We start from the raw sequence: 23,185 nt of genomic DNA on the forward strand, positions 1-23,185 counted from the left end.
TGAAATAATTTACCATTACAATAATCAATGAAAGTAATCTAACAAATTTCTTACAATTCAAGTACTGTGTAAATTACTTCTGGTGTAAAATGAGCAAAACATGGGTTATAAATATTTCTAATGATAAATATTTCTAATCCTTAAAAAAAATTTTATTTCTGGAAATTAAAAATTTCATTTTCAGTAAAAACACACAATTGACATGAAATAATGTAGTAATTATTAGATATTTTCTATTTGCTTTTCATGTTTTCTATGCTTATCAGACATAATATAGTTATCAGAATATAATATAGTTACGTGAATTAAGTAAAATAATTATAAAAATCAGATACAGATTCCAGGTGAAATTTCCCTGGCTATTGTAAGTTTACCAAATTTATATGACAAAATGCTGAGAATTTCTACAATATTTTTTTAAATTTGCAAATTAGTAAAATATTAACTTAACTTTAAGTATACTAACTTAATTGCTACTTTCTTAAATAAACTCTGGGAGCATATTTTAATCTGCTTTATAAGACTTGTTCCCCAATTTTCATTAAGACAAGTTTTTTAAAATCATTAACTAATAATTTTTATAGAAAAAATGTAACTGGGTTTAATGTATCTAACATAAAATAAATTAAAAAAGTTTCCCACAAGTTTGACAATATAATTATTTAAAATAACTAAAAAATTTATCCAATATCTTTCATTTTTTCCATCATTTACTTACGTATAGTAGGAAAAATGGATCCTAAAGACTTTTTGAGAGTTGTTGATTTCTTTAAATAGTGTAAATAAAACTGCAACAAAGTTAACTTTCAACATAAATTTATTTAAAAAAAATATATATATATATAAATATAAAAACGTAAAACAAATATTACAATCTCATTTGGTATGGTATAAGTGAAAGTAAAAGATAATTAATAATAGATAATTAATACAATTTTCATTTCATGTAATTATTTTGCAGAATTATCTTCAATTCTTCATAGCTCATCGAAGTATTTGCCATAGTAGCTAAAACAAAAAAAAGCTATATAAATAGTGATGCCACAATTGGCATTACATATTTATTTTCTATCCTTTTAAAATATCTTTCATTACTTAAGCTCATTTTTATTAATAGAATTATATTTAAAATAAATCAATGACTTAATCTTTTAAAACGAACCTAAAATATTTATTCTTCTCTTATAGATCAATGTAATGGATACTTTTTATTTCATTACTAATGCAGACTTATTAATTAATTCACTGTCGCCTCTAAACGAAAACAAAAATCTATTTATAACTTTTTATTCCAAATTTCTAACGGCTAAATGTTTCGGTTGCATGGTTGTAATAATTCTCATAAATTTGCTGGCGACTCGTGATCGTCAAGGTGTTCTTTTAAATCCAATATTGATATGCTGGTTGGCTATGTTATATTTTGATAATTCGCCAATTTTGGATCTCCTACCCATACTTTCTGTGTTCGTTAGGAACAATTGTATTGACTATTAATTCAAAATTTGTGGTGACTTGGAGTGCCCTTTGGACGCTCCTGTCCCAGCTCTCCTAACGGTTTTAAAAAATGCAATCGTAACGGAATGCTAACAAAACTTCTTAATGTGGAAGTTATATTTTCTGGATCCCTTTAAAGGATTTATTTTTGATAATTTGTTATATTGATGGCCATTCTCTATAATCTTCACAAATTATTGTTTAATAAATTAGATTTTTAAACGATTTATATATTGTTTCCTGGACATTATCATTTTTTGTTTTTTCATAATAAAGATGTAATTTTGTACGACCAAGATATCTTCCACTATACAAATATTGGTGGCCACTGATGGAGAACAACCTCCGCCATATAAATTAAATCATAAATTTAATAACACAAACTGGACTCAATGAACAGATTTTTTAAAAAAAAAAGTTTTAAATTTGAGATATTATTGGTGTAAAATATAAGCTAATGGTTCACAACTTTAAATCCAGAGTAAAAATAGGGATTTTGAACAACCCCAACTTTATAGTTAAAACATAATTAAAAAAAAAATACATACCTTAAAAAAGAAAAAATTAACATTGTTCTTCAGATTTTAAATAATTTTTCGAAAAACTATAAAAGTTATAACATTGAAATTGAAAATGCAAAGGTATACATTTTTTGTTTTTATGAAACTTTTTATTTTTTTTTTAACCAAAATGTGTTCAAAACAAATGATTTCAGGAATTTTTTTTAAAAAATTAAGGATGTAAGATGTTTATATGCAGGAAATAATCATCAAATTATATTTCCATAACTAAGAAATTTGCTTTAACTTAATTAAATTAAACTGGGAGTGAGCATTTTCAGGGGTAGCAGTCACTATTTCTTTTTTTTTAAAAAGGGACTTCCCAGATTTTGCTTAAAAAAAGGGGACCATTTTTAACATATACTGACCATGTAGAAACACTTCTCAATACATTAAACATATGAAGAGAAATGACATTTTCTTACACTAAAACATTAATATATGAAAGAGAGTTACAATTTAACTATAATTAAAGAGATTTTTTTGTTTTTGTTCATAAAAATAACCCAGTATTCTGTACCTTATTTCATACCTGCCGCGACCATTGCATTTTAAAAATATCCCACATAATCTTTGTAAATATATATATTATTTGCACACTTTGTTTTTTAATTTTTTTTAACAAACTGATACTACTTATTAAACTAAAGAATAATTACTTTAGATATAATTGACACAATAACAAAATTTGCTGAAATAAATCAACTTTTTTTTTATAATTTTCAATGCTAACATAATTTTGTCTAAATTTTTATTAAGTTAAATGTTTTAATTCTTTACAAGAAAATTTTAGTCTACAAACTTTTTCTGTACAGCTTGTTATTTCATTTCCATTCGTTCCTAATGTTTTATTTAAAAATAATGAGTGAGTTTTGAATCCTAGTTAAGTATATCGTAGCACTTTTTTCACAATGAGTTAATTTTTTACGATAATTGAAGTATGATCTTAGTTTAAAATCATTTTTAAAACGGTTTGTAAAAAAAAAAATTTACATCATATAATTTCTGTTCACTCAAGATATGACTAGCTAATATTTTGACAGGAGTTAATTGAGTGAATAATAATAATAAATTTTTAAAATTACTAAGTTTAAAAAGGTAATACGGAAAGTTAAAAAATTATAAAAATTTCCAGCTACACATTCTTTATATAAGTCAGTTCAAAATTATTTTTGTGACAGAGAAGAAAATAAATTATATAAAAATTAGATTATTTAAATTAGAATAATAAATAAAATAAATTAGGATAAACAATTTAAAGTTAATTTGATTTAAAAGGAGACTTGTTTTTGTTTATTACAAAGCATGGTCTTTTATAAATCCCAATTTTTTTAATAACTTATAGATTCCCATAGAGATGAAGTAACTCATAAATTTCAATTCTTTGTACAAGGTAATTCATTAATTCCATTTATAGGTTCTTTGACTTATTCAAACTCATTTGGATCATACAAATTTTAATAAGCACTCAAAATAGAAAGGTTTTATGAAGAACCTATAAACTTTATATACTAGAACACAGGGATTTCACTTTTAGTCCATATTTAAAATTAACACATTTTTAAAGACTGTTCAATCTTCTTAAGGCCATTGAAATCGAGACATAAAAATTAAGTTAAAGAAATACAATAGTTCTGTTAGTAAATTAAAATCTTATAAATTTTTTTCTTTTTAATATAAAAATAAATGTTTCTCCTAACACAATAAAATATAAAAAATTCTTAATTAAAAAATGTAATTCTCGAGAATCCTTTTAAGGGACTATTTAAAACAGTGTGAACCCAGGAACCGTTTCAAACAATAAAATCTCTCAGGTACAGTTCTCCTTTTTAGAAATTTTTTTAAAATAAACAAGCCTGTAGTGAACAAAGTAAATTACATAATTAAGGAAGCCAGGGAACAATTCTTTTGTCATTCCAGATAAACTCTCCTCGAGGAGACTCTACGCCAGGTGGTAAAAGTGCACAGTATACAGGAGCCTCAGCACCTTAAAGTAGAATAATATAATTAATAAACACATTCTTCTATTTGTTATTCTATTGCATACAAGCTGTCAATGTAATGCTTCAGAAATTTGAAGTTGTTGGAAATTTGAATTGATTAGTTTTGAACAAAAAATTTAGAAATTTTCACAAAAAAAAAAAAAAAAAAAAAAAAAGATTTATGTTTCCTTGCTATTTTAAAGATCTGAATTATTTGTTGCAAAGACTGAAAAAAAAGCATATCTTTATAGACCATAATACTTCAATGTATTAATTTTTATACTATAAATTGAATGAGGTTATCTTTAAAGGTTTAGTACAAAATTAAGCAAAATAAAGCTGTCCAGTAACAATCTGTTCTGGACCAAGAGGGGCATGAAGATCAAGGCTCCACGAATTTATGACCAATGATATGATTGTAGCAATATAATATTAAGATACTAATACTTCATTTTTGTTTGCAATATTGTGCCTCTAAATGAATTAAATCTAGAACACAGTGCTTAATACAATGATAAAAATTAAATAAACATTTAAGTAGTTTATAGTATTGAATTAATATTTACTAATCATAATCTTACTATAATATTTTTTTTTATGCAATGAATAAAAAAGAATAATATAAATTCAAAATACTTTATTTGCTGATTATGAAGACTAGATTTAGGATTTATTTCATTTAATCAGGATAAGCTTTGATAATGTAAAAAATACTTTGGATTATTATTAAATTGCACAAAATTTAAAAAGTTTGATACATTAAATTGTGTAAATTACACACATTAAAAAATTAAACAAAAGAAATTATGTTTTGTCACAATTCTAAACACTGTGAGACAAAAAGTTCCTCTTTGTACAACATGAAATAAAAAAAATGAGCTTGAATTTTAAGTTATATAATTCAAAACAAAACTAGAAATGTATAGATATACATACTAAATTTTTATTAATTTCCTTAATTTATATACCTTGATCTGGTATTAAAGGGCCTCTGTGACTAGTCATATCTGTGTTTACATAGCCTGGATGAACCTATAAAATATAAATAACAATGATAAAAATATGTAATATATACTCACAACATAAAACATTCATAAAAGACATGTTCATAACACAAAAATGCATTAACTCATAGTATAAGAAACTTTGAAATTATACTTGATTTATAATAAACATATATATGATTCTAATAATCCAAATTTAATATTTTTGTTTCTTAAGTTAACAATTATTTAAGTTTTTGATCTATTTTTTAGGGATATTAAAATTTATAATTGTCATAAATGATAAAACGTAAATAAATAAATAAAAAAAAATACAAATATGAATAAAAACACTGTCAAGGTTTAATGAAGAATTCATGAAATATATAAATTTTTCAATTTAAGCATGAAAACTTCTTAACCTGATAAAAATAAAATTGATTTAGAAATTTTGCTAATAAATTGTTTTGAAAAAGATTATTTTCAAGCACTATTTCTTCATATATATTAATGCCCTGATTTTTGGTCAAAACAGAGTGGGATGAAAACTTTAAAAATTATTAAAAATGGTTAAGTTACGTAAAAAAAAAAAAAACCCTAAAAGGTGACTTATTTTTAAAAATCACACAATAGGTAGTTTTTTTATTCACCCGACTAAATCAATCACCGAAACTCAATCTTCCACCAGTTACAGTATTGCGTTTTGACTGTAATTCAAGCACAAATACAAGTGAAAGTTGCTAAAAATTTCAACATTGCACTTTTTCAAGTTTCCTATCATTGAAGATTATCAGATTATACAGTGAGAAGTTTATGAAGAAATAAAATAAAAATAAATTGTTTGTGAGAAGTCCCTGAACAAAACAAGCAGTTTAAAACCAGTTTAGGTCCTGGACAAATTTTTCAATATTTATCTTTTTTTTTTCCCAATAACAATTACTTAACCTAAATAAAAAATAAATGGTTGCAAGCTGCTGGATATGACAAAAAAAAAAAAAAAAAAATCTGTAATTTCTTTATCATTAGGATTTCTCAGCTTTTTAGAAGAAAAATACGTAACGACTGCTGATTTTTATTTCAAGTAATAATTTTCTCTTTCTAAGACTCTTTTCTATTTTATTCACTTCTGTAGCCTTTCCTTTTCTTCATATTTTATATTCTTGCCACACATTATCGTAGCTTTAATCCTTTCAAATAGCTTTCCACAATTAGCTATATATTTTTTTTTTCATTGTGCATCTGATTCTTTTCTTTTAATTCAATAATCTCCATCTCAAAAGGTTTTTTCTTTTCTTTATTTTTTGCAATTCCCACACCAGATCTACTTCCTGTTTCTCTGCCTCTTTTTTTCTTCCATTATTTTGATGAAAATTGATTATTGAACATTGATGATTATCTTGATAAAATGAGGAGAGTTAAAGTACTCTTTTAAAGTATTTTTTTTAAACAAAACTGCCTTCAAATATCTTTCTGTCATTGCAGTTTTCCAACTTTGAAACTAAAAATCTCTGCTCTCTATCCACGTTGCCATTACAGAGTAAGAACTGATTTGACTATTTTCCTAACATTTTAAAATTTGTAATACCTAGAAGAGTCTTTTTAAGAAATATATTTATGCCAATAGGTATCTTCCTTGACATTTCCCCCCAATTAAAGCAGTTTCTACTCATCAAGTAAAATATCTCCAGGAAAATTAAAATCCATCGTTTTAGGAACTCTACAACTTCTTTGTTTCTTCCCTTTACTTAAATTTCAAATCTGAATTCTTTTACTGATAAATTTGATTTGAATGAATGTTTTTTCTTAATAGTATGTTTTGCAGCTTTAGATAAAGACAGTTTTATATCTGCCATTGGTGGTTTAGCGCTTCATTTCAGAACATCTTCACTAACTACAATTGAGTCAAATTGAAGAATATTTACTAGTGTAAAAACTTCTTTATTAGAGAAATCTTTAATTTTTTTCTAAAACAGAATTTTTCAAGGTACACCCCATTAAAGGACACAAGAATTTTCATAATACAGGTTGTTTATGAGAGGAAATAAATTAGAAATTAAACGTTTTTAAAATTTGATTTCTTAGGAACCAAAAATTCGACTGATTTTATTCCAAATTTGTGTTTTGCTATGTAAAATTAGTCTTTAAAATGATGTAAAAATTTGTATACTTCAGAATTTAAAATTATTTTTGGCTAATATTAAATACAGTAATAAAAAACTTTAAACATTGACAAAAAAAGGTATTTTTTCATAGAATTATCTTTGGACAAAAGGATTTTATAAATATGTACACTCAACTAAATTTTTGCAGGAGTTATTTTGAATTAAATCAGACATATTCGAAAGAATATGTTTCAGAAAAAAAAATTACACACACCTTCCATTGTTCTAAAAGTCTACTAGCTGCAGGCCTAATGAAAGCCACCAAGTAACTATATGCTTCAGAAGAGTAAGATTAAGTTTAAATTGGATTTCTTTACAGTCTTTATTACTTGCTGGCTAGTCATCAAAAAAGTTATTATCTGTTAGTTTACTTTAGTTAAAAAATTTTTATAAAGTTTTAACTTCAGCATTATATAAAATATAAAAGTTGCAATTTCCAAATTACTATTAATTGCCTTTCAGTTAATATGCATAGGAAAGTAAGAAAATACAAAGTTATTTGCCATGAAAGGAAACTTTATTGCCAGCATCTTAAAATTGATATGCTTGCAAAGTGACAACTCATATAAAAAAATAAAATTTTTATTACTAAAAATCTGCAAAAAGGTGGCAAATCAAAAAAAGAGGACTAAAAGTGACTAATTTTCAAAAAAGGAGACTCACTTCTTACCGTTAAAAAGTATTTCAGAAGGGAAAAAAACATTTTCAAGCTAAATAACCAAACTAATAGATAAGCATTTAAAAATCAAAATATAACTGCAAATCGCTGTCAGGTTAAAAATTTTTTTATTATTAACAAAACAATTAAAAAACCAGCAAGGAATTAAAATTGAAAGGAAAATCACTAAAACCAAACTCAGTTAAAAATACAGAATATATAAACATGCCCTTTTCTTATAATAAGTGATTTAATGACATCAAAAATTCAAAACTTATATATTGTTTTTGAAATTTCATTATATATTTCTTTATTTATTATAGTCATTACAAGAGTTTTTTACAATAATAAATTAAACAAATATATAAACAAATAATTAAATTAATTTCAAAACTTACAGCATTTATGATAATATCTTTTTCAGGTTCTTCTGAAAATTTACGATGCTGCAAAAATGTTAGAGCTGTCAGTCCAACTTTTGACATTTGGTATGCAGAACCACACCAGCCATTTTGTTTATGAATACCAGCTTTTGCATCTCTGAAAAAATTCCATAAAACATAAATAAAATATAACTTATTCCAAAACATATAATGTTGAAAATATAAGTTTAATACTACTTTAAAAGGATGCAATTTGATTTTTTCCAAAGATCAAATTGCAAACAAATTATGACAGAATTAGTGGCTGTTATGGAGAGGAAAAATGATCTTGTCATTTGTTTTTTGATATTTTTTGAGAATTTGCTTTTTAAGTATGACACCAGTAGGAGTAAATGCACAACAATTGAACATTGTTTACTTCCATGTAAGAAGAAACTAAAAATATAAGTTTAATACTACTTTAAAAGGATGCAATTTGATTTTTTCCAAAGATCAAATTGCAAACAAATTATGACAGAATTAGTGGCTGTTATGGAGAGGAAAAATGATCTTGTCATTTGTTTTTTGATATTTTTTGAGAATTTTCTTTTTAAGTATGACACCAGTAGGAGTAAATGCACAACAATTGAACATTGTTTACTTCCATGTAAGAAGAAACTAAAACATGCTCAACAAATAACCTTAATTGCAGTGATGATGAAACTTTTGAGTCCAGTGTTGCAAACATTCAACTTGGGTGCCATATCAAATTTAAATTTTTGATTATTTGCAAGCATAGCAAAAGAAATACAATTTTGTTATTGGTTTTATATATTTAAATGCCATTTTACTTGAGAAAGTTCAACCAAAGTATCTATGTATAAAATGAACAAAAACTAATATATGAAGATTTAAGGAAAGAAAATAGATAATAGTTAAATGGAATGAAAAGTTGAAATTACACTTTTTTTGGCACTCCTACTTTTCAAGAATTTTGTAGCTAAATATTTTTTTAGAAGTAGTAAAATTTATGTTTTAATGTTTAGAAAATTTGACTTAAAGCTGTCTTGCAAACCACCAAACATTTCAAAAGTTCAAATGCAACACCACTTTATTCTAGTTATCTTGCAGTAAATCTTTTTAAATTTTGACAAAATGAAAAAAAAGAAAAGAAATTCTGACGGTTGGTTCATAATTTATCTATCATTTTGTAAAATCTTCTGAAGAAATTAGAGCAAATGTCATCCCTGCACTTGGTTAAAAATCCTTTAAATTTGGAGTAAGTATCAAATTAAATTTGAAATAGTTGTACTCGTATGTTATGCAACTTCTCTAAACTTAAATAAATCAAAATTTGAATTATGAGGAAAAGAAGCTGAAAAACCAGACATTTTAATTGAAGAATTATAATTTGGTTCAATCTTGAAACTAAATAAATCAATAAGAAAAAGCAAATGATTAAAATAATTAGAATAATATCAGTAAAAAAATTTAAGGCAGAATAACATAATTTAAAAGAAAATTAACACCTTACTCAACAAACTGTGTCATTAAGCTACAAAGTTCATCCTCTGTTAAGGATTTTGACAAAAACTTTTCCTGCAAAGCTTTACTAGGGACCTTATTAATATGTCCTTCTGAGCTGCTCAAATTGACGACCCTAATTAAAACGAAAAAATTTATTAATAGCAAAAGAGTAAAGCTCACTAGTAAAAAAAAAAAAAATTAACTATTAATATGAGTTACAATAATAATCTTTTTTAGCAGTTTATATGCCACAATCTACATAATTTTTAGTATGAACTATACTTGATCAAGAGATATCATAAAATAAATTAAGTATGTAGAAAATCAAGGATAATATTTCTGTATGGTAGATAAATACACAAGTTCAAATATAGAATCTAAAATAACAAATTAATTTCAAAGGTTCTCTCTTTTTAATAAAAGATAAGGTTGGACATCAATTTAAAAATGATTTTTCTTTTCCTGCTCTGATTTCAAAAACAATAAGTCAGAAAAATACCTTATAAAATTTTGAGGCGTCCATTTTTTTGAAATTAAAATGTGTGAAATCTATTTTAAATTCTGATGTGCATATAGTTTTCAAATGTTAATTTCTGATCATGTCTATCAGTTAATTGACCACCAAGCTTGTTTTATTGGCTTATACATAGAAGGCTGCTAAGTTACAAAAAGTGTTTCCTTGTAAAGTGAGAGGTTCATTAGCTCACATAAATATAATATTGTTAAATCTGTAATTACGTAAAAAACTATAAAAATGATATGTAAAGGCTGAATAGAAATTAAAATCCATGTCAAACTCCAGATAGTGCTGAAGCAGCATATGCCCAAAATTTATCTATAAATACAATTAAAGAATACAAATAAGTAAATTTCAAACACCAAAATTATAAGTTGAAGGCAAAAGAAATGAAAGAAAATGAAAGCATAACAGGTAACCTGTATGCATTCATCCAGGTATTACTGTCTAATAAAACAAAAGTCTAAATTGTGTTCCAAAGCTTCAAATGGAAAATGCACAAAGACGGATAATCACATTAAAAGCAAAATTCGAAAATAATAAACTTTATTTTTTAATAATTTTAAATCTTAATCTGTAAAGTAAGGTTTTACAGTATTCAATAAATGTCATATATTTTTAATAAATTTTTTAAAAATTTTCCGAACCTAAACCTGTTCAAAAACAGACAGTGTGCATGCCTCGCCATGGTATGCGCTGCAATGGTGGACCACGCTGCTTAATATCATGAAAATGAAATTTTTTCAGAATTTTCTTTTTCTCATTAAGTTCAATTTTCGTTGAGTTTATTCCTGAAATGTGCGATCAGAGAAATCCTACTAATCACTTCTCGAGTTGCGAATAAAGAGAATTTCATGTTCAGGAATATCTGATATTAGATCATTTCAGAAATGTGGAAATAAGGTACACACAAGCTGGTGAAAGTATACTTTAAGAACAAATAACCCATACACATTAATTTAAAGTTTCTCTTTATTATTTTAATTATTTCATACTAAAATAGAGCTTATTTTAGATAAGTTAAATTGAAAAATTAGAAAAAAATTAAAACAAGTTTTTTTTCCTTTTTCTCAATATTTCTTAGTTTACTTAAAATATATTTAAAATTTTACATATACCTATACCATTTACACATACCTACGATGACTTGGAGAAGTAATTAAAATTTACAAATATGTCTTTCTTTCTTGAGTTAATGATTATAATAACTATTTACTGATAAAAAATGAATATTAATCATAAATATAAGTTATAAGAATCTGGCTCTCACTTACAAACAAATAAAATAAACTGTGTTTTTAAGTTCCACCTTAGAAAATTTGATTTCCGGAAACTTCTGTGATCAATGATTTTTTGAAACGCCTGGACCTTCGATCTCTGGAAACTTCCGGATCACTGTTAGCGAAAAATCTGGAAATACGGATTTTTTCCATAGCACAATCAGCACTGGATAAGAGTCACAGCTTATCAGTATACATTTTAGCACACAAATGCATTTTGAAAGGGAGAAAAAAACCTTCCTTTAACATTCATTAGTTAAAAAATAAGAATGAAAATTAGTCAAGCATTTTCAGGGTGCATAACCAGATTTTTTAAAACAAAAATAAGCACCTTTTAAGCACTTAAAAAAAAAGACAATTAGGATTTACACAGTAATAAAAAATAAATTCTATCGTTTCAAGTTCTAAATTTATAAACATAAAATCGATAAAATTCAAAAACATTTTCAAAAACTTTACATAATCATGATTAGGACTGGGCGATATTAGAAATTATATATCGTGATATATCGTCAGTTTTGCATCGCGATATAGCGATGTATCGCGATATAGTATTTTTGAATTTCATTTACTTTAAGGCACAGAAAGTCAGATTTCTATCAAGACTTCATACGCATATTGATTTAAATCAATTTATAAATTTGAAAATATATATGTTTTGCTAAAGAAAGATATTAAATAAATTGACTAAGATGTACAAATCTTACTTAAAATATTTATTGAAAAAATTTGTGTAGATACAGAATGAAATATTTGCACTTCTTTATCGTTTATAAGGTATAAGCAGTCTTAATTTAAGTTAACCCCTAAAACACCCTTAATGAAAAAAAATATTGTTATTAAACAAAAGCTGATTTTAAAATTTCAAAATATATTTTAATTAAAATAAAAGTTAGATTGACTAAAAGCCGAAGTTTAAAATTAAAAATGTTCGAATTTTAAACTAAAAAGTAAACATAAGATTTGTAATAATTTCTTAAAATTTTCGTTCTCTGAAAGATTTCTCAGTTTAAAAATAAAAAGGGAATTTTATAAAGATATCTAGCTGAAATTATTGAAAGAAAATTTAAAAAATTAAAAAAAAAGCTTGTTAAGAAATTCATTATACACTTAAAACAAAGTGTAAAAAATATATATATATTTTTTTTTAAAAAGAAACTTTTTTTAACAAATCAATATTTGCTTGTACTATTATGCGTAAATAATTACAGAATTATTAAGTTCGATCGTAATGTTCAAATTCTTAATGAAGAAGTAAACACAAGTTTTGTTATATTTTCTAAAAATGATCACGCAAATAACAAAAGATTTTTTAGTTTAAAAATAAAAAAATAAATAAAAGTGAAATTTATCAATATATTTACCTAACAGCATAGGAAAAAAATTTAAAAAATAAGTTCGTTAAAAAATTATTTGTATGCTTAAAACAAAGAGCTAAATAAATTTTAGAAAAAAAAATGCTTCTTAAACACTATTTTTATTATTATTTCATATAAATAATTAAATTAAATTAAATAATGACCGAATTATGAACGAAAAACAAAGTAAGGCAAAGTTTCTTAATTAAATTCTTAAAAATAAAAACAAAAGAATTGTGATATTCGGTAATACATTTAGCTAATTAACTAATAATATAAAACGAAAATTAAAAAAAAATAATGATTTTACTCTCTAATAAAACGAAGTAGTAATTGATAAAAAAAAAAAAAAAAAAAAAATGAATAAAATTCGCAAACTTTTCAAATTCTTTTGAACAAATAAAGTTTATTGACTTATGTCCAAAAAATAAGTTTTGTTTTAACTTTATTTCTAAAAATAAAAACAACTCAAGATTTATAAATTTAAAATCAGTAATAGAAGCCCATTAAATTATTAGAAGTTTTATCCGAAAGGTTTTTAATAAATTAAAAGAAAGTAAAAAAATAACCTAACAAATTTATTTACTTTATAATTTAATTCCTTATGAGTGCCTTAAATTAGATTTCCGATAATTTTCACATTTAAAAATATAAAAAAAGTTTTGTCAGAAAATAAATAAAAAACTTACCTAATTAATGAAGAAACTTTTCTTTATAAATTCTTTTCAATAATAGATTGCGTTCAGAACAAAGTTACGACGGCGATCACGAAGTTAATCCCATTGAAAATAATCTACAAGAAACGATTTCAAATCGCGAAGTTGCGAAAACGAACATGTGATATAACGATATAAGGTCTCAAAAGTGATTCTGATTCTACCGCTCATCAGTCAAGGCCGTCTCAACATAACGAAACAATATCGTCTTCCACAGCGCGAGTTGGCATCGGAACGTAAGAGAAAGTCCTTGCGTGTATCGCTATATCGTTATATCGTCTTCTTCACTCGACGGCTTAAATCAAATATCTGATGCATCGCTTGGAATGTAAGTCGCTGTATCGGTTTGCCGATATAGGCGTTAAATCGATATGTCGCGATATATCGATTTATAGCCCAGTCCTAATCATGATAAAATAAATAGCTTCTGATAAATGTTGCACAGAAAATTGTGAAAATCATGCCTTTTTGTAATTTAAAATGACAATTGACACAGCAAAGAAAAAAATCTCTCTTTAAAAGATAGAAAATTAAGTACTTTTTACAAACCCCAAATAAAAAAAGCAGTTTAAGAACTTTTAAAAAACGTACATCAAAAATAAGCACTTTATAAAAATGCCACACATCCTGAACTCAGAATAATTAATAAATTTCAAAACAAAAGCATAGAAATGAGAAGAAAAAAAAAAAACTTTTTTAATATTGCTAAAGATTATTGTATTTTGTATGTAATTACCTTGTATGTAATTAAACGTAGTTACCTTGCATGTTCTCTTAGTAAAGGGAAAAGCTTATGGCACACATTTAATGTAGCAAAAAAATTAACTTTCACTGTGTTCATAGCTTGCTCAGGGAAAGGAGTTTTATCTGCAAACTGAATAAAAAGAAGATATTTATTAACAATGATAAATTAATTTACATGTTTCAAAACAAAACTAATTTTATAGTACCTCACCTCAACATTAAACTTACTTCTTTAAAAAAAAAATGTCAGATTGAAATACAGTAATTGTTACACACATTTAAAGGTTAAGTTCCAAAGAAATGAGAGAAATTTGATAAATATAATAGATTTAATTTAATTAAGTAGATTAATAAATTTAATAGATATAAATCAGTAGCATAGGCAGGATTTCTTATTGGTGAGGATCTACAGTTTTTTACACATAAAGATGTAGACTAACACAGCAAAATGAAAATATAATTTTTTGGGTCATTTTTATAATATCACAATAAAGTTAGTATTTTCAGAAAAAATTTACAATTTCTTTTGCTAGTAATAACTAAATTCAATAAGTTTAATTTAGTAACTTTTCAAATAAAAAAACAAAAAGTATTTTATATCTTTTGCTTATAGCTGCAAATAGAAGTGGGCCAGAATGTAACAGTCTAAGCACAGTAAACAAATCAAAATTCAAGAAATAGAATAAAAATCAATTATGCGTTAAAACTTAATTACTTTATATGCAATAGCAGCATTATTAACTAATACATCCAGTCCTCCATATTGTTCTTTAATAAAAGAGGCCAGTACTTTAATAGATTCTTCGTCAGTTATATCAAGTAAGTGAAATTTCGGATGCAAGCCTTCTTTTTCCAGTTGTCCCACTGCATCTCTTCCTCGCTTCTCGTCACGAGCTAAAATTGGTACACAATTTTAATATATAAGGTGCTCTCTAACCACTGTTCTCAATACATAAATTTCAAAACAAATTTTTATTAGTCTGAATCTAAATTTAGAAGATCTACAAAGTTTAGATTATTTTAAATTCTATACATTAGGGTGACCCGGGGTAATTCACGATCACTCTGTTTCTGGGGTAAATAATGATCACCTAAGTTTTATTTAAAAAATTTTTTTTTTCTAAATTTGAGACATGGACAAGAATGCTTGTACACTTTACTAAGGTATAACAACATTTACTTAATAATAGTTTCTTGTTTAATCTAACAAAATAAATATCTTTAAACTGCTTTCTGTATTTTCCATTTCAAAGATGGGTTTCAAAAAGTGCACATTTCTGCAAAGATCTCTCTCCTTCTCTTAATAATAAGCATTTTGAGTTACTTTCTTCTTCTTTGATGTGAAAATAGTGTAAGCAATTGTTTAATTGTTTCACATCTACTGTAAACATTATAATTGATTATAGGAAACTATATCAAATGTTGCCCTCTACAGATGGGGTAATTATTGATCACTGGGGTAATTCCTGATCATTGTCATTTCTTTTCATAAATAGTATTAAAATAAGCTAATAAATAGCTAATTGTCTTTTCTTAAGTAACAGTTCATATTTTTCAAGTGGAACGACTATAAAATATATTTTAACTCAATTTAATCACAAAATTTGTTTTTAACCGTATGCTAGACAAATGTGTTCCGATTTGTCTTACCTTGCTTCTATATTAATTTTATGCGTGTACATTGTTAGAATAATTTTTAAGTTTATAAATTAACCTAATATAAATATGGTGAGAAATTATAAGCCTAAAAAGGATACAAAGCTTCTAGAAAGCAAAATTAGTTCTGGTAATTAAAATTTCTTAATTAGTAAATTTCTTTTAATGATCGAAAATGAAAATTTCAGTGTGAGAGCTGCTGCCAGAGCTGTTGACATACCTTACTTAACTTTACACTCACCCTTAATGAAGTTACAAAATCCAGCAAAAGTAACCCATGTGGGAACTCTTTCTTATATTCCAGCAGAACATGAGAATGAGTTGACAACTTGCCTAAAATGTATGGCACGATACAAAGACTTTTGGAAAATTTAAAGCGCTAACCTTTATTTTTGCTTTTTAAATAAATCGTTTTATTAGCTGCTTAAACATATATTTTTGGTTTATTTGTTTGATCTTGATGTCTTATTTGTTAATTATCACTGTATAATTATTTTTAAACAGCCCCATTATGATTAAAACTGGTCATCAGTAATTACCCCAGAAGTGATCAGGAATTACCCCAGAAAGGATCAAGAGAAGGGGTAATTCCCGATCACAAAAAATTTAAAATATTTTAAATTCTAATTGGATTTTCAAACAAAACAAGGTAGCCTAGGACTCATCTAATATAGCCTCTAACTTCCAGTAAATATTATAATTCTATCTTGAATAGTTTTCTTACAAAATAGATGTTTGCATTTTTTGATCAGGAATTACCCCAGGACACCCTATTACAAAATATTCATTTGTGATGCTCATCATGCATGTAATAAAATGTACAAGTTAGTAATGAAATTTTTAATTACAGTTATGTAAGTTATAACAGAATGCAACTGATTATATAGGCTATAAACAATATAACAAGGGTTCTAAGCAGGGGTCTACAAAGGTCTAGAAACTAGTATTCTATGAATTGGAAAGAAGTATAAATGTATTAACTTTTACTAAAATTTAAATTTTTTGGCGTCATAACAACAGGGATTTTTAGACTCCTTATTCTAAGTTTAATAACATGATGAAGATAGTGTTTTTTAAAACAAGCCATTTACACAACTATAATAGCTATTCTTCTGGCAAGTATTTGTATAAATACTCTGCTAAAGACCATTTTAAAATCACAAATTCTAAAATGTGCCTATAAATGCAGTATAAAAATAAATTATTCTTAGTTTTTCAATGATATTAAAAAAAGAAAAAAGAAAGAATTTGTTTTAAAATAGAAAACATTATAAGTCAAAACAATCATTTTAAACAAATTTTCTTGTAAATTGAGCTGGTTTTGTAGTATTTTGCATACCAGCAAAATGACATAAAACAAGCAACAAGATAAATAAGATAATAAACAAGATAAGTAGATGACATAAAGTAATAAGACCAGTTTTAAGCAATTTGTTATGATAAATTGTGATCTTCCTCTAGAATTTAAAATTACAACAGTATTGACTAAGTTTTGATTATCCAAATGTTTTTCATCATTTTATAAACATTTATTTTATGAGGATATAATATTTTAACAATGCATGGAATTGATTTAAGAAAAATAAAGACAAAATACATTTGAGTAATCTTTCATAAAAAATTTTTTTTTCATAAAAGACAATCTTACATAGATTTTCTGAAAAAATATTGTTAAATGAGTTTAGGAGAAATTTTTGGTCAACTAAAAGTAGAAAAAAAATTGTTACAAAATTTTAATTTGGCAAGCCATATTAATTTACTGTCTAAATAGAAAAGGAACATTTTATGTTATATATAACACAAATAACTTTTTATGCCAATTTTTTTTTTAAATATATTAGTTTGAATTCTTAAAATGAGTGGAATCTTAAATTTAGTTTTATAAATTATTACTACAGTCGGACTTCTATTTAACGAACTTCCATTTTACGAATTTCTCTATTTTGCGAATTTTTTCGTGGAACCAAGAACATTTTGGAAATTTCTTCGTTAAATAACTTCTAAATAGCGAAGTGAATTTTTTTTTTTAGATCTACTTTCCCCATTTCCCAAAATATTTGAGAAAATTATTAACTAGTTAACGCATTTTATGGGGGAAATAACCTTGAACTGATTTTCGCATCCCCTTAACTTTTAGAGAAAGCAGTAAAATTCCTTTCCCTTTTTGTTTGCATTTCATACAGGAAATGCAATCAAACTGGAAAAGGGGGAAAAGGGTCAAATTCCTTGAATAGGAAATGAGCAGAGAAGATAAAAGGAATGGGTCATCAAAGTGTGTGGTCCCTGGTCCCTTATTGACATGTCCTATTATCTCCACCCCCACTGTTCACTTCCTTTCCAGAAAAACTTTCAACTTTCTCGTTGTTCACTCCGTAGAGCTCCTGTTTTAAGATTGCTGATCAGAGTGCTGCTTGTTGCTTTTCTTACGGCTGCAAAATGTCGAAGCGAAAGTGCCTGACTATTAAAGAAAAAAATTACAAGAAAAAGGTGCATCAATTGCAATTTTAATTATTTCTAGTATCCATGAATTTAAAACCTATTCTACGTTGTGTAATTATTTTAAAAGATGATTTTCTATTTAACGAATTTTCCATATAACGAACTTTTTTTTCGGGATTTAGCGACTTCGTTAAATAGAGTTCTGACTGTATTTCAATATATGGCTGGGGTAGCCGGGTTGGTAGGGCATTGGACCAATGTGCAAGTGGTCGTGAGTTCTATCCCGATGGTCCGAACACTCTCCATGTAGCAAATGGTGACAGGTACACGATAAATCTGTCGGGTTATAAAGTCTGCCATGTTCCCATAACAAATCATATCTCTGGAAATGGAGATTGAATGTTCTCTGATTTAGGTCAAAATTACGATCTGTGGATGAATAAATGGGTCCGCCTTATAAACGTGTGTGGCTGAAGTCTTATTCTTGGCCATAGATGGCCCCATTAAAAAACAAGAACCTTCAGCCTTAATTTGTTTGGTTTTACCAAGCAGGCTTAGGCAACAACATTTCAATTAATTTTTAACTTCATTTATTTTTAACACATATTAGTAAAAAATGCACATAAGACATGTTATTTCTAACACATATAAAAATTTTTAATATACAAATACGTTCTTAAAATATTTAGAAAAAGCTTTTGGAACTTAAAAAAAAAAGAAAAAGAAAGAAACATAATTTTAAGCAAAATTTTAAGTCCCCCCCCTTCAAAAAAAATTCTGATTATTAGTCTCTAAGGACTTTCTGCACCTCTGGAAAAGCACAGCTTAAATACATTACTTATAGAATGCCAATATTATTTAATGCAGACTTTTTAAAATTCTAGGCATACTTCCATAATGGTACCTGTACTGAGGACATTTCTGTAGGGTTTTTGACCCACCAACTAAGAGAAGAAAACCCCAATAAAACCTGTGCTAATATGGTTTCTTTTTTTAAAAAAAAAAAAAAATATGATCTGCTTTTATATCAATTGTTACTTTTTATTTAACATATAAATATTAATGCATAAAACACAAATATACAAAACCCTACTTTCAGAACTTTCTGTATTTAGATAAATATTTATGTAACTTTGAATTAATATAATAATTTTTCTTGCTTCAACATTAAGAAAAATAATTTTTTTTAAAAACAATTATTCGAGCTTTTTTAATGGTATTTGCTTTGAATTGAACAGGGGCAGAGTACAGGCTTGAACAACATTGCCCTTTTTTTCCCTCCTCAATAAATAAGTTTTCAAATAGGAATAAAATAAGCATATTTAAGCATTATATTATAACAAAGTATTAAAAATGGAATTTTTTAATTCCTTTCAAAAGAATATTTTTGTATTTTAAAAAATACAAATGGATATATTAAAATATTTTGTTAGTAGTTAGATTTTAATGCCAGAAAATAACCATTAAAATATAAAAATTCATTAAATTTCATACCATGATAGATTAGAATACTAAAACTATTATAACATACTAAAAATAGCAGGTAATTAAAAAATTTATTCAATTAACTGTACTAAATATTAATAGTAATTTTATTAAACCATTGAATTGTTTGATTGAAAAAATTATTAACTTGTTTAAACAAACATTTAAATTTTTTGTAAATTATAAATCGTTCACTAATCAGGGAATGTATTATTCAAAATATATTAAAAATATTCATTTACATATAAACAGAAGTGTAGAAAATTCTCAGAGCTTAATATTCCCTTTGAACAAAGTTTCATTTAGAATCAAAATTTCCTCCAAAACTTTAGCTTTTTTTTTAAGTACAATAACTTCTTCAAAATAGTTTTGGAAAATATGCTTTAAACAAGAAATTTTTTTTTTTTTGATTTTATACAATTCTTGAATAAACGAGCATAGGTATTACAAAATAATAGAAATCAAAATATATTGTAATAGTAGTAATTTATCAAATTAAATTTAAGGTCCCACTTATAAACTTAAAGTATTCAAACTAATAAATATATAAATTTACCTATGTTTTTTTAACAACAAAAAGTTTTGCGAAGCAACAAATTTTATTCTTCAGCAATTATTGGCGAACACTTTAATATTACTTAATCTAAAAAATATGCTTAAATTGAAACATAAAAAAATTTAAATCAATACTAATATTGATAATAATTAACAACTCACAGTTATTAAAAGTAATATAGAATGAATAGTTATAATATGGGTCTTAAAGTATTAAGCGTATCATTAGAAAAACCGATTAATAGTTTTAATAATTTTGGCTACTTTGTTTAGATGAGATATATACTATAAATCATAATTATTTTATTCTAACATTTAATAAAAGTGTTGTGCATGATTTAGTACTGAATAAAAATGTTTCCAATTTTAAAAAAGAAACTATCTAAGATTTTTGATGGATTTCATCAGTTTGTAATGTCAAAAACTCAAACCTGGACCTAGCTTTTCTTTATTTACTTTTATTTTTTAAATATTTTTACTTATTATTTTATTTATTATTACTTTATTTTTAAAAATAATCTCAACCTGAGCATTTTGTTTTGATATTCTAATCTTTAAATATCAGGGGAAAAAAACTCAAGCAGATTTAGATTACAGAGGAGAAAATTTTGAAGAACTATCATTCTGATTTTTTCAATATTTACAAAAATGATGTTCTCCTTAACAAGTAATAATTTTGCTTTAACAAGTACCTAACAATTTTAAAAACTATTTTTAAACAAAAATATTTCTTGATTAAAAAAAAAAAAAAAAAAAAAAAAAAAAAAAAAGATTTTTTTTTTTTAATAATTTAAAAAACAAATTAGGGAAAGAGATTGATTGTAGCATGGAATTCAGCCCACTGGTTTTTCTCAAGACTGATTTCAGTTCTCATCCATGTAAAGAAGTTAAAGGGTATTTAAATTCCAAAAATTTAAATTAAAGGAGTGAAGAGATTTGCCCTGGAGATGGCTAAAAATTAGTCCTCGCCTGCGATTCTTTTTTGTTTTTCGATTGTCACTATTTGGTGATTACTTTGTCGCATGTATGAAAATCTCCTAAATATCCCTTTTCAACTTCAACAAAAGCAAAATAGCACATAATATTAAAAGAATAATGAAAAGTCTTTTTTTTCCTTCAATATTCTAATTTTTTAAATAAATTTGATCAATCCAGCAACAAACTGTGTGTAAATGTCTAACACAGAGGTCGCCAAAGTGGTCTATATAGACCCCCAGGGGTCTATTTAACAAAATTGGGGGTCGATCTGAGCCAGGGGGTCGAATGGGGGTCGATCCGAATTGGAAAGGTCGAAGAAAAAACAGTTCTTATTACGTAAATCCCAAATATCTAATTGAGTATGTAAAATTTGTGAATTCTTTTTATAATTGACTTAATATCAGTTTCTTTATAGAACATAAATTAATAAACGCATCATCAAAAACGTGGACATCAACCTGCAAGATTATTTTGCTGAATTATTATCGGATCTTGAAGCAAAGACGCTTTTTAAAAATGTAACAATAACTAAATTTTGAACAAACATAAATATAATGCAAAAATATGTAGAACTTTATGAAATAGCTCAGCCTATTTTATGCTAGCTTTTCCAAGTTCCTGTATGGTTGAAGCCGGTTTCAGTCACGTAAATTCAATCTTAACTAAGTACAGAAATAAATTAAATGTGGAGTTACGAGGGGATTTAAAATTAAAATTGACCAATTTTGAACCCAATATAGCGAACCTTGCAAAACAACACCAGGCACACTCATCTCATTGGTTAAGAAGCAATAAATCTGCAGTTGCTTTACTTATTATTTCTACTTATTTATAAATACTTATTATTTAATAAATATTAAGGTATTTAAATTTCAACATTAATATATTTTTCATAAAACTATTGTTACACAATGTACTATTACTTTAATAAATGTTTAAATCATGAAATAAATGTACAAACACAGTATCTAATAGAATTTTATCTTAATTAACGGAAAATTACTTTTATGGGGGTCGATGGAGATTTCGATAAATTATATAGGGGTCGATGATGAAAAAAGTTTGGCGACCCATGGTCTAACACATTGATAAAAGGAATAACGGTTTACACGATATTAAATATGAAATAAAATTTGCTAGTAATGAAATTAAATAAATAAATAAATAAAAAAAACGAGTCTTACAGGTCAAAATTACATCACCATCGAATTTAGAACATAATGCTCTAACAATAGCAATTCCAATGCCCTTGTTACTTCCAGTGACCTAGCAAAAAGTTTTCTAAATTTTAGTCAACATTCTTAAGAGCATTACAAAACAAAATGAAATAAAACAAAAAAGAATCCCAATAATTAAAATAGACTTTTTTATAAAGTAACTATGTCTCTTAAATACTTACAACGGCAACTCTTTTTGTCATTTTAAAATTTTTGTCAAACTAAAATTTATCTGAACAACGTTATATAAAGGGGAGGCGTTAAAAATAGGGAACGGGCATTAATTGCAAACCTTGGTAACAAGTTGTAAACAAACAATCGAGATAAAATTCATCTCTTTAAAAATACAAAGTTTTGAACTGTTTGTTTCTTAGTGGAACTGATTCAACTTAAACAATACACCAATAATAAAGATAATACATGGAATTAAAACTCAAAAACCGCATTCAAAAAGAGGTCTCAGTTGTATTTATGAACCATTCACATTCAGATTTTGTTTTTCACTTTAGTTC

The 23,185-nt window shown here is 25.7% G+C and overlaps 1 protein-coding gene across 2 annotated transcripts; it reads right to left on the bottom strand.

The window, feature by feature from the left end:
• Nucleotides 1–799: 799 nt before the first annotated feature.
• On the bottom strand, nucleotides 800–22,994 carry LOC107449446 (carbonyl reductase [NADPH] 1). 2 transcript variants are annotated; one of them, XR_011637399.2, is made up of 9 exons: nucleotides 22,856–22,994; nucleotides 22,641–22,722; nucleotides 15,059–15,237; nucleotides 14,361–14,473; nucleotides 9,736–9,861; nucleotides 8,238–8,379; nucleotides 4,973–5,068; nucleotides 3,934–4,041; nucleotides 800–1,008 (listed from the first exon to the last, which is right to left on the bottom strand). XR_011637399.2 is itself a non-coding variant. In XM_043042959.3 (9 exons), exons 1-8 carry the CDS (start codon nucleotides 22,874–22,876, stop codon nucleotides 3,938–3,940), a joined length of 831 nt encoding a protein of 276 aa, XP_042898893.1. In that variant the 5' UTR covers nucleotides 22,877–22,994; the 3' UTR covers nucleotides 800–1,008; nucleotides 3,934–3,937. The 2 variants fall into 2 exon arrangements, 1 of the variants encoding a protein (XP_042898893.1); XM_043042959.3 differs by having other exon boundaries at nucleotides 5,005–5,068.
• Between the last annotated feature and the right edge of the window lie 191 nt (nucleotides 22,995–23,185).

Source organism: Parasteatoda tepidariorum, chromosome 10 (genome assembly GCF_982258835.1).
Source record: "Parasteatoda tepidariorum strain Cologne lab strain chromosome 10, Ptep-v5.0, whole genome shotgun sequence".
NCBI classification, from domain to species: domain Eukaryota; kingdom Metazoa; phylum Arthropoda; class Arachnida; order Araneae; family Theridiidae; genus Parasteatoda; species Parasteatoda tepidariorum.

What these genes read in the sequence shown, in the direction of transcription:
- LOC107449446 (XM_043042959.3), bottom strand. Translation starts at nt 22,876, where the DNA reads ATGACAAAAAGAGTTGCCGTT. An exon ending in TGGTGATGTAATTTTGACCT is followed by an intron (nt 15,238 to 22,640) that starts GTAAGACTCGTT and finishes TACCAATTTTAG; the next exon opens with CTCGTGACGAGAAGCGAGGA. An exon ending in ATGCTGCTATTGCATATAAA is followed by an intron (nt 14,474 to 15,058) that starts GTAATTAAGTTT and finishes CTTTTTATTCAG; the next exon opens with TTTGCAGATAAAACTCCTTT.